The sequence below is a fragment of the Phyllobates terribilis genome, unplaced genomic scaffold (assembly GCF_046119375.1).
Source record: "Phyllobates terribilis strain yellow unplaced genomic scaffold, ASM4611937v1 Scaffold_13__5_contigs__length_258822181, whole genome shotgun sequence".
NCBI classification, from domain to species: domain Eukaryota; kingdom Metazoa; phylum Chordata; class Amphibia; order Anura; family Dendrobatidae; genus Phyllobates; species Phyllobates terribilis.
Window position 1 is genome coordinate 120,770,179 of NW_027362773.1, and position 14,893 is coordinate 120,785,071.

The following is a 14,893-nucleotide window of genomic DNA, read 5'->3' on the forward strand; positions in this document are numbered from 1 at the left end:
TAAAAGAACTGTTTTGCTTTATGGAGAGCGCAGTGGGGACATATATACGGCATTCTATATACAGCATTCTAGAATGCTGTATAAGAAGGCATACAGGTGCTGGCCCTACTTTATATCAGAGAAACCGGTTTACAGGTTCCCTTTAAAGTTATAAATAATATAATTTAATCTGAATTAATGTTTTCCTTCTCTGCTTTAAATACCACAACAGGCTACAAACCACTTGGGCAACTCCACTCGTCGCTTTACAGAACCGGCGGTCGGCGCGCCACCAGAGAGGAAGAAGCAAAAGTGACGGCAGAGCGGAGTCATATCACGTCTTTCCTGCCTCCAGCACAAGTCACCATCCTGAACCACAGCCATTCCAGCAATGCCACCTAAGAATATATGATCGCGGTGCCTTTTCTATACTCTTTCCAGCCTTCACCATTAAACTTATCTATACATTCCCTACTGAATATGGGGGGGACCACATTCCCATTTGCATCCAGCAACAAGTTTGGGGAAGCGCAGTGTTTTGTATCTTATACCCCGCACTTTAAAACAGAGTCCAGTATATTCTTTATGTTACCCTGTAACGCTGACTATAGTATTGACTAAGCGCAGCCTGTCCTCACATATTAAAGGGATCGTCCAGGAATAGAAAAACATCGCTCCCTTACTTCCAATAACAGCGCCACATCTGTACACCAATTGTCTGGTATTGCAGCTCCGCTCTATTGAAAGATTGGGGTTGAGTTGCAGTACCACACACAACCTATCGACGGGTGTGGCGCTGTTCTTTTTTTAAAGAAGGAAGCCCTATTTTTCTAATTTTAGACAACCTCTTTGGACTCGCGTGCATTCCTAACATCTATGATATCTACGAACAATATTATATATATTCATATTTTATTGGGTTTAGGTAGGTAATTACTTAGTTTAGTTGGGTAGCTGCTCTTCCCCCCCCCCCCCCCCCCTCGGTTTATATTATTGCTATTTCTGTATTTCTAAAGGGGCTTTATTATGATCCTGTAAAGTGCCTTATAGTCTGTAGAGGGTATAGAGCATAAAAAGGGTTTTAGATGCATAAATTGTGTATATACGTGTAACACAGAACTCTGTGTGTCCAATGGACTTTCCGTTGAAAGGAGGTTTGTTACTTTAGTTCCCTAAAATAATAATAAAAAAAAACCTGTTCCAATCCATACCAATAAAGTTTATGGAGTGGTCACATTGTAGTTTTCATACAAGCTTAGCTACATAAGTGAGCATCTTAAGCCTCCCATACACATTAGATGACTGTCAGCGAAACAATACTTCATCTGATGTTTCAGTCGACCGCCCTCTTGGCCGGCTCTCCCATACACAGGAGGGTTTGTTCAGCCGAGCACTGCTTTGCTCTTTCTCATAAAGACCCCAAAAAACATCTGTGCTGGCGGCTTATCTCCGATGGAGAGCAATGCCATCCAAAATCGGACATGCCCGGTCAACATCTCCCCAGACAATCTGTTGGTCAACGCCCCCATACACATTAGAGTGTCGTCCAAACCCGTCAATATCAGCCAACATTAATCCAATATGTATGGGGGGATGCTGTAGTCTTTTTCTTCAGTTCCCTTTAACTGATAAGAAGGGGGCACACAGAACGCAGGGGCTTATGGGGTAAATTTACAGCTTTGTTCCCGCCAAGTCCGCTTTATCTTTCTTCCCTTCAATCATTAATTATTCTTCATGAGCCCACTTTTGACGAGTTATGTTGTTGTTTTTTGCCCCGAAAATTTTATGAATTTCTAATGTCTTAAAAAAAAATCCAAAAGATCTACCAAGCGGAGCAAGGTTCCAGGCATTGAGGGTTTTTTTTATTTGAGAAATATAACACATGGTTCAAAACAAGTCTATTCCATGTGGTGTTTGATCAAACTTCCATAAGTTATCACTTATCGGTGGCGGTCTGACCGCTGGGACCCTCACCGATCGGGAGAATGGGGCATTTTTATCCTCATTAGAATGGGGTATGCTTGACAGCTGTTCTATTCTAACCAAGGGGTACAAATTCCCTGTTCTGCCGATTGGTGTGGGAACCAGGAGTCGGACCCCCTCCAATCAATGTTATCCAACATTCTATGGGCAGGTGATAACTTTTTTTTCACTGGATAATCCCTGTAATGGAAGTAAAGCAGGTCCCATTGGCTGGATCCTCATATGCTATACGTTTCTGGCATAGTCTGGGGACATGCTATAAAAATGTAGGAGATGGGAATAACCATTTAAAGGCATTCACACTAATACTAGAAAATAGGTTCTGCTCAAGTAAAGCTACTTTTCCTATCAGGAGATTTATGCCGCACGAACCGTGGGCAGCGAGAAGTACTCGTTACATTTTACTCTGAAAATCTTGTCAGAGAACTCATGAGACCCAATTCATGAAGATATTTTTCCAATTTTTTGTGTTTTTTCTCAACTTTTGTCATTTTTACGTGAGTCCCGGCCAGCTTTGCCAAAATGGTCAACCAGCCAGCTTCATCAAAACTTTGCCAGAAATGTTCTCCGGGTCCCTGACCTCTTAATGAATTAGGAGCTCCTTACTCCGGCAGGTCCATTTATTAAGGCTGGCATGCAAAACACTATTCTTAACAAATCGGGTCCATAATTTGGACTTGTAAAAAAGTCCGCTGGGTGATTCTTTCTAGCTTCTGGTAGCATGGATCTCTTCAATCTACATGTCAAGTCAAGCAACACACCTCTGACTAGTATTGCAAAATAGTCTTAAACCAGCCCTTGTCTTACTCCTACAATACGATTCATGGTTTACCCTAAAATATGCCTAGATTTCATGCAAACCGTGCACAGAACTTATATTTGTGCCTTATGTTACATGTTTCCATTGAAGCGCTAATGTTTAATAAAGCATATACCATACATAGATGGTTTCTTGCGCTTTTACACATTCAATTCTATAATTTCTGTGTGCAATCTAAAGATTTGTCTATAACTTAAAGGATATAGTATGGGGATATTCATGGTTATATATGTAATATTTGGGCCTGATACATGCTTATCTCTGTATATATGGATGTGATTTTGCAGAGATATTGTATAACGAACACTAGTTTGCAACGGACTTTGCCAGACTCTACGTGCCCTTTCCCATCCAAAGTTAAAGATTCTGGAAGGTAAAAGCTAAAAATCCAAAGCACAAAAAAAAAAAAATCTGGACCAAGATTTCTTATTTCTGCTGCTTCTTTTTCTATTCTTTTTGTTTATTTTTAATAAAAGCAATTGTAACACTTTGATCAACGTGACTCTTTATATTAACTTTCTATTTTTTTTTTTCCCCACAAATACATTTTGGGACATAAAAAGGTTTCTAAGGCTGTGTGCCCACTATGCGTTTTTTAAGCGTTTCTGCAGCGGCAATTCCGCCGCAGAAACGCTTAAAAAACGCTTGGTAGAAGGTCTGCAATGTTCCTCAATGATAATCCGCATGTGCTGTGCACATGATGCGGAAATTTCCGCTGCGGATTATCATTGCGGAAAAATCCGCAGCACTACCAATTATTTTGCGTAAGCGCTGCGTTTTTGCCGCCATTGACTTGCATTGAATCACTTAATATCCGCATGACTACATGTGCACATGCGGATATTAAGTGATTCAATGTGTGGATGGTACCCGGGTCTGGAGAAGAGGAGACTCTCCTCCAGACCCGGGTACCATAGTACCTGTAAAAAAAAAAAGAAGATTTTAAAATAAAAAATAAACATTATATTTACCTTCTGATGGCCCCCGGTCTCCTCAGCGATCCGTCCTGGCTCCCCTGCAGCCCGCGATGGTCTAAAAGGACCTGCCATGACGTCATTTAGTCATGTGACAGGTAACGCGACCGCTGACGTCAGCGGTCGCGTGACCTGTCACATGACTAAATGACGTCATGGCAGGTCCTTTTGTGAGGGTCGTGATGACATTCCACTCGTCCTCCAGTCACTCCAAATTCAAACTATGAGCATGGGTCAACCATTCAAAGAATGAGTCAGACAACAAGCTGGTTCAAGCTCAGAGCATGCTCAGAAGACTACTACAGTCAACGTCCTCAGCATTGTTCTGCCTTTATTTTTACATGCACAAATCTAAATACACTACATAATGGGAGGGAAAAGGGGTTGTCCGGGGCGGGGTAAACCATGAAAGTCCAATGTCTGGCCACTCCTGATTGGTCCACATCTCCTTATCTCAGTCTCTGGGCAGATATTGCAGCCGTCAGCTTATAATCTTGTTTCGTTTCTCTGAAATGTCTTGGCAACACTGGAAATGTCTTAGTTTAAGTTTCGATTTGAGTAATTACGTAGCAAGGAAAGCTTATTGTTATATGACACAAAATGGTGGTTAGTACATTAGCAAAAAAGCGTATAAAAGTTACAAGAATATAAAAGTTACAAATATATATATTCTCTTTTACCCTGACATTCCCCCCTAAACACTAAGCTTTCCTTTGCTTTGGGGCCTTTGAGACTGTCCATGTGTGGGGAGAGGGGAGGTGGATTTCTTCACCCAATCATCTTAGAAGCTGCCCCCTTATGGGACGCCCCCAAACAATTGAGTCCTACCCTAAATGACACATGGAGTTCTCCCAACTGATCCTAAACTAGATCTTTCAATTGGACTCTATCATGGGGGGTCTGGTCAGGCTTGTTCAAAGGAGTGTATTTCTCCATATCTTCCTTACTGGTATCATCATGTAACAGAGATGTGGTTTCTTGATTCAGAAAGGTCCCGGAGGTTGGGACAGCATTGGTTATAGCTTTCCTGTATAAGGGGACTATGCAGCACAGGACCACCAGGCCCAATACTAGTAGGCCTCCCATTACTAGACAAACTTGTTGGAAGAATCCCTTGAGCCCTCCCAACCAACTTGAGAAGAAGGAGGTATCTACCCCTGTGTGGTAGCTGTCCACTCTGGGACAGACAGTAAGCATATGGAAAGGATATAGAAGAAGGTAGTCATCTTTTATAGACTCGTTCTGTCTCTCTTGCAGTGGGAGGCGTGAATCCAGGTGCTCTTGCCCTCAAGCTTCAGAGCCGTCGGGGTGGTGAGAAGCACAGTGTACGGTCCCTCGAACCGCGGCTGGAGGCAGTCTTTCCGGACAAACTTCTTCACATACACTAGATCGCCTGGGATGAAATCATGTACTGCATCACCTGTAGATTCTGGGAGAGAAGCAGATACTGGAGAGCGGGTGTTAGTCAATTCTCTAGACAAGGCAATCACAAATTTTACCACTCTATCATGTGTTTCAGACAACTCTTGGGGCCTAATCTCTCCTATCTTGGGTGGGGTCCCAAACAAAATTTTATAGGGAGTCAGCCCATGTTTGGCCTGAGAAGTGTGTGTGATGTGATGCAATACTATGGGGAGTGGGTCGGGCCAGGGGAGGGGATGATCTTGGGTCATTTTCAAGAGCTGGGTCTTGAGTGTGGAATTCATCCTTTCCACTTTGCCTGAACTGGCAGGATGGTATGGAGTGTGGAGGCCCAAATCTGTTCCCAACATGTTCCAGAGTTCTTCGTAGATATTTGCTGTGAAAGCTGGTTCTTGATCCGATTCTATGACTTGGGGAACTCCAAATCTGCAGGCAATTTCGGTGATCAGTTTCTTGGCTGTGACTTTAGCAGTCATGTTGACAACCGGGTAGGCCTCGGGCCAGGCTGAGAACATATCCACGGCTACCAAAACGTACTCCTATTTTCTTGCTTTAGACATTTGGATATGGTCGACTTGTATTCTCTGCCAAGGGTAGTCTGGTTTAGCCAGGTGTTGGAGAGGGACCCGTGCCGTACACGTTGGGTTGCAGGTAGCGCAGACAGAGCAGGATTTTGAGTACGCAGTCACAGTGGAAGAGATTCCGGGTGCAAAGTACAGTTTCTTGATACATGCCAAGGCTTGATTCTTTCCTCTGTGTGTAGGCCCGTGAGCCCATGCTGCCACAGCTGAGTACATGCGTCTAGGCAAGCAAGGCTTCCCATCCACTTGGTAAAGAGTCGAGTTGACCTTTGAATCTTTGCGACCTGCCAGCACGGCTCCTGCCGCTTTCCATTGCTTGACTTCTTCAGTGGGGGTCTCCCTTTGTTCCTCACACAATTTTTCTTCAGGCATCCTGACCCCCCTGGATTCCATTCGTGTCTCCGCTGGACTTGTATGGTCTTCCGCCGGCTGTTCTTTGGCTCTTGCTCTAGTGAGCGTCACAGCTACGGTTTGCAGGGTCTCTCCCATCTCTTCTTCCTTTTCCTGCCACTTTGATGACACATTCTCCACTGCTGCAGTCTTGGCTGCTTGGTCAGCTAGGTGGTTGCCCCTGGCTTCTCTGGATTCTAGTCTTCCATGAACCTTGACCTTCATAACAGCAACCTGAATGGGTAGTTCCAGGGCCTTCATTAGGGCCTTAATCCATGAGACATGTTTCACTGGTGTACCTGTAGCTGTGATGAATCCTCTAGACTTCCACAAAAGTCCAAAATCGTTGCAAATTCCATGTCCATACCTGGAATCGGTATATATATATATACGCCTTTGTTCCTGCTGCCAGGTGGCAGGCCTCTGTGAGAGCCACAAGTTCAGCTTCTTGTGCAGACATGTATGGTGGTAGAGCTTCAGCCTTCAGAACTGTTAGATCTATTGTGACAGCATATCCCGTGTGGAACTTCCCTTGAGGGTCTGCGAAACGGGATCCATCAGTCCATAGGTGCAAGGCAGGGTCTGCGAGCGGATGTGCCACCATATTCTCTGGAGCAGAAGTCTCTTCCTGCAAAATTTTTATACAATCATGAGGTTCCACCAATGGACCTTCACCCTCTTCACCTTCCCCCCTAGAAGGTGGAAACAAAGTGGCAGGATTGATAGTCAGACATCTGGTAAATGTTATATTGGAGGGCAACAATAGGGAACACTGCAGCCGCAGGTGTCTTTGGTTGGTTAGATGTTTCGGAGATGTTTGTTGCAGAACAGCTGAGAGATCATGGCCAGCCTGTATAACTAGATCATGTCCAAGGACGATATCAGCTGACTTGTCAAAGAGGATGTGAGAAGCGTGGACCGCCTTAAGGCACGTGGGGGCAGTTCGGGCGACAGGGTCCAGGCGGGCTGAGTAGTAGCCCAAAGGCCGATACTTATGATCATAGCGTTGTGCTAGAACTCCAGAGGCATGACCTTCCGATTTCGAGACAAAAAAGTGAAATGGCTGAGTATAGTCTGGTAAGCCCAAGGCCGGGGCAAAAACAACAGCCTGTTTAAGGCGGTCAAAACATAGTCTGTGTTGATGAGAAACACGTGGATCTTCAGCATGAAGCCAAACTGAGCCTTCATCCTTGAAACAATCGTACAGGGGTTGCATGAGCTTTGAGGCATCAGGGATCCATTGCCTGCAGTAAGTGATGAGGCCAAGGAAAGTCTGCATAGCGGAGTAGGTGGTTGGGAAGGTGATATCCATGATGGCTTGTTTTCTTTCTTCAGTCAGATGTCTAGCACCTTGTGATATACAATGTCCGAGGAAAATGACCTTGGGCAGACACCATTGGACTTTGCCTTTTGAGACTTTACAGTTAGCTGAGTGAAGAAACCAGAGAAGGGATGCTGACATCTCTGGCAAATTTTCTTCAGTGCCACAGAGTAAAAGATCATCTACATACTGTAGAAGGGTGACCTGAGGGTTCTCTTGAACCCATGGCTCCAGAATAGACTTCATAGAATAAGTGAATTGGTTAGGAGAGTTCTGGGCTCTTTGCGGAGTCCTGGTCCATATAAGCTGTGCTCCTTGAAAGGTGAAGGCAGAAAGAAACCACGAATCTTCATGTAAGGGTATACTGAAGAAGGCGTTGGCCAGATCTAACACCGTAAACAAGGTGGCCGTTGGAGGCACCTGAGACAAAAGGGTGTTTGGGTTGGGTACCACTGGAGTTTCTAAAATGGTAGCTGCATTGACGGCTCTGAGATCCTGAACCAACCGGTATCTTGGAGACTCTCCCGGAGCGGTTTTCTTTTTTACAGGAAAGAGGGGTGTATTGCATGGAGATACACATCTGACAAGGACTCCTGATTCCAGGAGGGAAGCGATTTGGGTACCCAAGCTTTGTTCTTGTGCAGCCTTGAGGGGGTATTGTGGTAACCGTGGGTACCTGTGTCCAGGCTTGAGGTGTACTCGGACCGGGGGAACCTGCAGGAGGCCAACGTCCTCTGGCCCACTGGACCATAGAGAGTGAGGGAACTGTGAGGTTGTATGGTCATCATCATGAGAGGGAAGGCTTTAAGAACACAGCGGTCTTCAGTCCCTTGTTCGGAATGAGGGTCCCGCAAAAGAAGCTCCATCCCATGGTTTCCGAAGGTAATTGTTGCCTTCATTCGCTCTAAGAGATCGGCTCCCAACAGATTGACAGGGCAAGTTTCAGAGACCAAGAATCTTGTGAGTACTCCGGTGAACGGTCCTGCAGACACAGGGACTGTGAGTGGAGAGGAAATATGTTGGCCTTCCACCCCAACACAGGTGAGGGTATCCGGTGATAGGGATACAGAAGGAGGGAGCTGTGCAGAGGAAATGACAGATGTGGCCGCCCCAGTGTCCACCAGGAACTCCAGTGGTTGATGGTCCACCTGTAAAGTGACAGTCTCTGAGGATGTGGTCAAGGCTACCACACTCCCAACACAACATTCGTCCTTCAGAATCACGAGATTGTCTCCTGTTTCTAGATGATCCCTTGTCATCTCTTCTGTCTTGTCTTCTATATGTGGGAGGAGTATCATCACCTGTGCCTTTAACCATTACCCACTTGATTCCATGTTGGTTGCCAGGGGGTGGGTAGCTTTCTTGAGCTTGATATAGCATGGCAGGAGCGGTTTTCTTCTTTGGCTTAGTATCCTTTTCCATTTTTAGCATGGCTTTTTGGAAAGCTTTGACAATGTTCACTACGTCGTTAAAAGAAGAAGAACGAATCTCGGGGCGTACCCTCAGAACGTCATCTCTGAGAGCGTCTTGTAGGCCATCTACTAGGGCCTGAACCAACAGGGCGGCCTGCATCTTGACGTGAGGACTGTATCCGAGATCCTTAAAATGCATGCTGAGTCTTGCAGCAGATCTTTCCACAGATTCATCAGGGTCTTGTTGAACATCTTGTACAGACCCAGCTTGATCTGACAAGCGATTCTGAGCCCAGGCTTTTAACTGTTTCATGTATTCTAGGCCGGATTCATACGTACTATTGGGTCCTGCTTTTGTGGAAACCATGGCCTTTTGAAAGCTCTCCGTTTTCGGCTAAGTGAGCCTGGCATTCTGCAGCCAGAGTAGAACCAACAGCAAGGGAAATTTTGCGAGCCAATCCTCCAACATGGCTCATACAGGTGTTTGCAGGGTTGACCATGGCCCCCACCCGATGTGTAAGGATGTCACCATAGCCTATTGACAGAGTGACAGGGCGTCCTGATGGGTCTACTAGATTACGGGAGCGGCAGGGGTCCCAGACTTCTGAGGGGCTGAGGGGTGGTGCTCTTTCAGCAGTTGCTTGGAGCAAGGGCCGGAGTACGGGTAATGGATATGGGGTGGAGGATGCCATAGGAGACGTATGGGGTAAAGGAGGGGGGGGGCTGGAGTATCTTGAGCCCATCCCTCATCTGGCTCCGTATCGTCTTGAGTAACAGTATGTTGGCGGAGGGAGAGCAGTCTGGCCTGAAATTCTGGGGAGTTGAGGAGGATATCCCCAGGGTTGTGGGTGACTCCCATAGGAAACAGGGGAAGCGTCTCAGCATCGTGGACTGGAGCAGAGGGTGTCACATTAGTTTCAGATGGGTACTCTGGGACTACGGGCTTTTCCACCTGTGCTGGTGGCTGGTAATATGCACCGGACGGATCTAGTAGTGGATATAGGCTGGATTGGGGCTTTCCGGGCCTCCCACAACAAGTAAGAGGTGTAGTAAGATGGCCGTGGGAGGGAGGAGGTGGGAGTGGGATTATTCTTTGAGGCAGGAAAAGGTGTAGTAACAGGCATCAACGGGGTTACGGCCAATTTAGGGTCACATAACAAATCACATTCTGTAGCTTTCACAGGGCCCTGTGATGTGCACTGTGCTCCCTGACTTCTGGGCATGAGCAAAGCGCTGCTCACATAGAGCTGACATAGAGCGCGCTTTGCTTCATCCTGGTCCCGTCTCTCTGTGCACTGCGCCACAGGGTTCTATTGCGCAGGCGCTGGGGACTCACTGCCACTTCCCAGTGCCTGCGCAATAGAACCCTGAAGCGCAGTGCACAGAGAGACGGAGCCGGGATGAAGCCAAGTGTGCTCTGTGAGCGGCGCTTTGTGCATGCCCATAAGTCAGGGAGCAGAGTGCACATCACAGGGCCCTGTGACATGCCGGGGAGGGGGGAGATATGATAATTAAGCATATAGGCGGGGATTTCGGGAAAATAATAAGCACATAAGCAGGTATTGCTTGGTGTCCCCTGGACGCCAAGCCTGTGGAAAACTGAGTTTATAAAAACAGATTTCTCTGCAATCAGACCTCTACTATGGGCCATACAGGTATGTATAGATTTACTTTTCTATAACCTGTATGCCCATAGTAGAGGTCTGATAACTTCAAAGTGGTGACAGATTCCCTTAAAAGGGTCAATAGTGACTTTTAGGATTGCTACTTCCTGTAGGTGGCACTAGAGTTCTAGTCCTCTTCCTCTCTGAAGAGACAATTTGCACATAAAACTGTTTAATGCAAGTACTCAGGGTTAGTGTTGGGGGGTGGAAGTAAACTAGGCAATGACCAGGGCCCTTCTCCACAAAAGGTGAGACCCTTCACAGCTGCAGGTTCAGTGGGCCATCAGTCTGTGGCTGCCTGCCTGTACAAAACCGAACCTGCACTGATAATCCCAGTCTTGCATTATCAGTGCAGTTTTTGAGGTTAGAAGTGTAGAAGGACCTTCTGCAACATCATGGTCATGTGAGCAAAGATCCCAGGGTGGAGGCTGGAGCCCGGTATGTTCTGCATACTGTATATGACGTGCATGTGGGCCATGCTGTTTATGTGTGAGACATGCAGTGCATTTGTGTAATATACATTGTGTGTGTAACATACAGAGTGTTAATAGTATCTACATTTAATAATACAAGCTGCGCTTTAGTAGAGAATACTGCTGTTAGCAGCACATGTCTTGCTCACATTAATCAGGACAGAAATACAGCACAAGGTATATGATACAAAATGTCTGTATTCACATCAGGTTTCTAATACATTATACACAAAAAGCGGTGAATGACCACAGAAATAAATATATTAAAAATATAATAATAATACATAAAGATAAAAAGGTGGGGAGCAAAAGCACAATAGAAAGTTCGCGAAGAAACGTATTCGAAAAAAGGGGGGGTTGGATTATTATATGAGTAGTGCTATATTCTCTGAGAGAAATATAAATATTTGTCTGTGTATATAAAGATATAGTGAAAAGTGTATAACTAGCAGTACAAAATAACATTAAATAAATACACCAACAATATTGGTATAAATACACTGCATATATCAGACATAAAACAGAGAATAACACATGTAAAGGCCCCACAACCACGACGTACGTTTCGCTCAGAGGCTTTCTCAAGGAGTGAATGAAATACTAAATAGCAAATCTAAATAAATGGTGTCTCATCCAATAAACATTTATCAATTACGGTGAGAATAAAGTGCAGTTGTGTGAAAGAAATAGGATAGGTACGGGAGAGGAAGTGATGTATGTGTTCCAATATGGAACACAATCATGTGATATATAGATATATGATAATAGGTTGCCTGAAAAGGAAAGGGCATGTCTGTGCCATTTTAACCAATAGAAACGGTGATGCGTTCCAAGGTTGACTGCATGCTGAAAGATAAGTATGCAAAAGATGGCCGCCGGCCGAAAGTGACGTAAGTGCTTGCGCTCAGAGCATGTTCCAAGGTGGAATGCAGGCCGCTGGGAAAGGAAGCATGCATTCTTGCATGGAGCCCAAGACTGAGGAAGATTGACAGTCATCTTGTGTTTCTTCCATTTTCTAATAATTGTGTCAATAGTTGTTGCCTTCTCACCAAGCTGCTTGCCTATTGTCTTGTAGCCCATCCCAGCCTGTGCAGGTCTATAATTTTGTCCCTGGTGTCCTTAGACAGCTCTTTGATCTTGGCCATGGTAGAGAGGTTGGAGTTTGATTGATTGAGTGTGTGGATAGATGTCTTTTATACAGGTAACGAGTTCAAACAGGTGCAATTAATACAGGTAATGAGTGCAGAGTAGGAGGGCTTCGTAAAGAAAACATAACAGGTCTGTGAGAGCCAGAACTCTTGCTGGTTGGTAGGTGATCAAATACTTACAGTTGTGCTCAAAAGTTTGCATACCCCGGCAGAATTTTTCCTTTCTTGGCCTTGTTTCAGAGAATATGAAAGATAACAAAAAACTTTTTCTCCACTTTTGGTTATTGGTTGGGTGAAGCCATTTATTGTCAATCTACTGTGTTTTCTCTTTTAAAATCTTAATGACAACCAAAAACATCCAAATGACCCTGATCAAAAGTTCACATACCCTGGTGATTTTGGCCTGATAACATGCACAGAATTTGACACAAATGGGTTTGAATGGCTACTAAAGATAACATCCTCACCTGTGACCTATTTGCTTGTAATCAGTGTGTGTGCATAAAAGCTGAGTGAGTTTCTGGGATTCAGACAGACTATTGCATCTTTCATCCAGCCACTGACGTTTCTGGATTGTGAGTCACCGAGATCTCGGGAGACGAGGTTTATTGCATGAGAGAGGGGCCAGAAGACTGCAGTGTCTGATTTCACTTACTCCTTCACTGATCAGAAGCACGTTTACTCATATTAAACAGTGCGGGTTTCTGTTAGCAGTGCAGGGGTTAATCTGTTCAGCTTGGAGTCTCTGAAGCATCCCAGCTTGGATGATCTCAGTTGTTTAGGATTGGCCACTCCCTCTCCTATATATACTCTATAAAAAGAGGAAAACAGTAATATAAACAATCAAGATAATTCAATATAATTACATTTTTATTAAGGACACCAAAATATGACAAGACTGATTAAAAACACAAAATTACGAGACATGATAAAATAGACAACAAATAATAAAAAGAGTAGGCATGACAGCATACACAGCACAATAGTAATATAAGAAATGTAATATATTTATAATGTCCAATTCATAGTCATATAAAAAAAACTACAATAACGGTATGAGGAAGTATATAAGGTGCAGTGCACAAAAGGAGGACTCCTATATTTGGATTGCCTGTATTAAGTATTGTACTGCCTCATCCTCTTCTATTTAGTTTCCCTTCCTTTTCTCCCCAGTAGTGATGAGCAAGCATGCTCATTACTTGAGATATACGAGCATGCTCGGGTGTTTTCCGAGTATCTTCAGTGTGCTCTGGTGTTATGTTTGAGTTACTCCGTGAGCATGATTTGCGACTATTTGATATCTTTAATACATGTGAGGAATGCCTGTTTCTTAGGCATTCCTTACATGTACTACAAGTGTCAAACAGTTGCAAATCATGAGCACGGAGTGACTCAAACATAACACCAGAGCACACTGAAGATACTTTGCGAGCACCCGAGCATGCTCGCCGAAAGGTTTAACAGAACATACTCGCTCATCACTACTCCTCGGTGTTCTTCTCTGTTGTCTGTGAGTGAATATTTGTATGATTGCTATTTTCATTTATCCCTGTAATCGTGCGTGCAGGAATAGTAAGGACACTCCTTGCATTAGAGACAGTGAAAGAGCTCCTGGCCCTGAGAAATCTGACAACAGAATCATGACATTAGGGCTGGGCGAGGAGAAAGGTTGAGTAAGGAAGAGAGAAGTTCTTAGGATAAGCAATGATTGTCTTTTGTGGTGTAAGGAGATGGAGGTATTGCCCAGGGCCGGCGCACTGAGCATGCGGGGGGGGGATCCACTCGCTGTTTGGGACATCAGCACACTATGGGGCCAGTGAGTTGGGAGGGCTCAGACCCCCCTCCATGCTTTAAACTGTTTGAAATACTTACCTCTTCCTCCGCAGTGCCAGCCTCTTCCGCGTTTTTCTGACTCTCATGTCTCAGGGCAGAGGTCGCAATGACATCTTTACAGAGCAGTGCAGAGAGCCAGAACACGCTGAAGATGCAGCCAGCGAGGAACGTGGAGAGGTGAGTATTTGATTTTTTTATGTATAGAGCATTATATGGGGCCCATTCTGTATGGAACATTATATGGGGCCCATTCTAAATGGAATATTATATGGGGCCCATTCTGTATGGAGCATTATATGGGGCCCATTTTGTAGGGAGCATTATATGAGGCCAATTCTGTATGGAGCATTATATGGGGCCCATTCTGTATGGAGCATTATATGGGGCCCATTCTGTATGGAGCAATATATGGGGCCCATTATACTGCATGGAGCATTTTGTGGAGTCAATAATTCTGTAAGTGCAATATATGCGGTCCATTATTCTGTATGGAGCAATATATGGGGCCCATTATTCTGTATAGAGCATTATATGGGGCCCATTATTATGTATGGAGCATTATATGGGGCCCATTATTCTGAATGGAGGATTATATGGGGCCCTTTATTCTATATGGAGCATTATATGGGGTCCATTATTCTGTATGGAGCAATATATGGGGCCCATTATTCTGTATAGAACATTATTTGGGGCCCATTATTCTGTATGGAGCAATATGTGGGGTCAATTATTCTGTACAGAGCAATATATGGTGTCCATTATTCGGTATGGAAGACTATATAGGGCCCATTCTGTATAGAGCGCTACATGGGGCCCATACTGTATGGAGCACTATGTGGTGCCCATAATACTGTATGGAGGACTATGTAGTGCCCAAAATACTGTATGGAGGA

The 14,893-nt window shown here is 44.8% G+C and overlaps 1 protein-coding gene across 1 annotated transcript in view; it reads left to right on the plus strand.

Annotated features, from left to right (window-relative positions):
* Positions 1–3,275, plus strand: part of ATL3 (atlastin GTPase 3) — a 38,334-nt gene extending 35,059 nt beyond the window's left edge. Inside the window, exon 13 of the mRNA XM_073658559.1 lies at positions 212–3,275. Within this exon, the coding sequence (XP_073514660.1) occupies positions 212–295 (84 nt within the window). The 3' untranslated portion in view covers positions 296–3,275. The remainder of the gene's footprint in view (positions 1–211) is intronic.
* Positions 3,276–14,893: the final 11,618 nt, after the last annotated feature.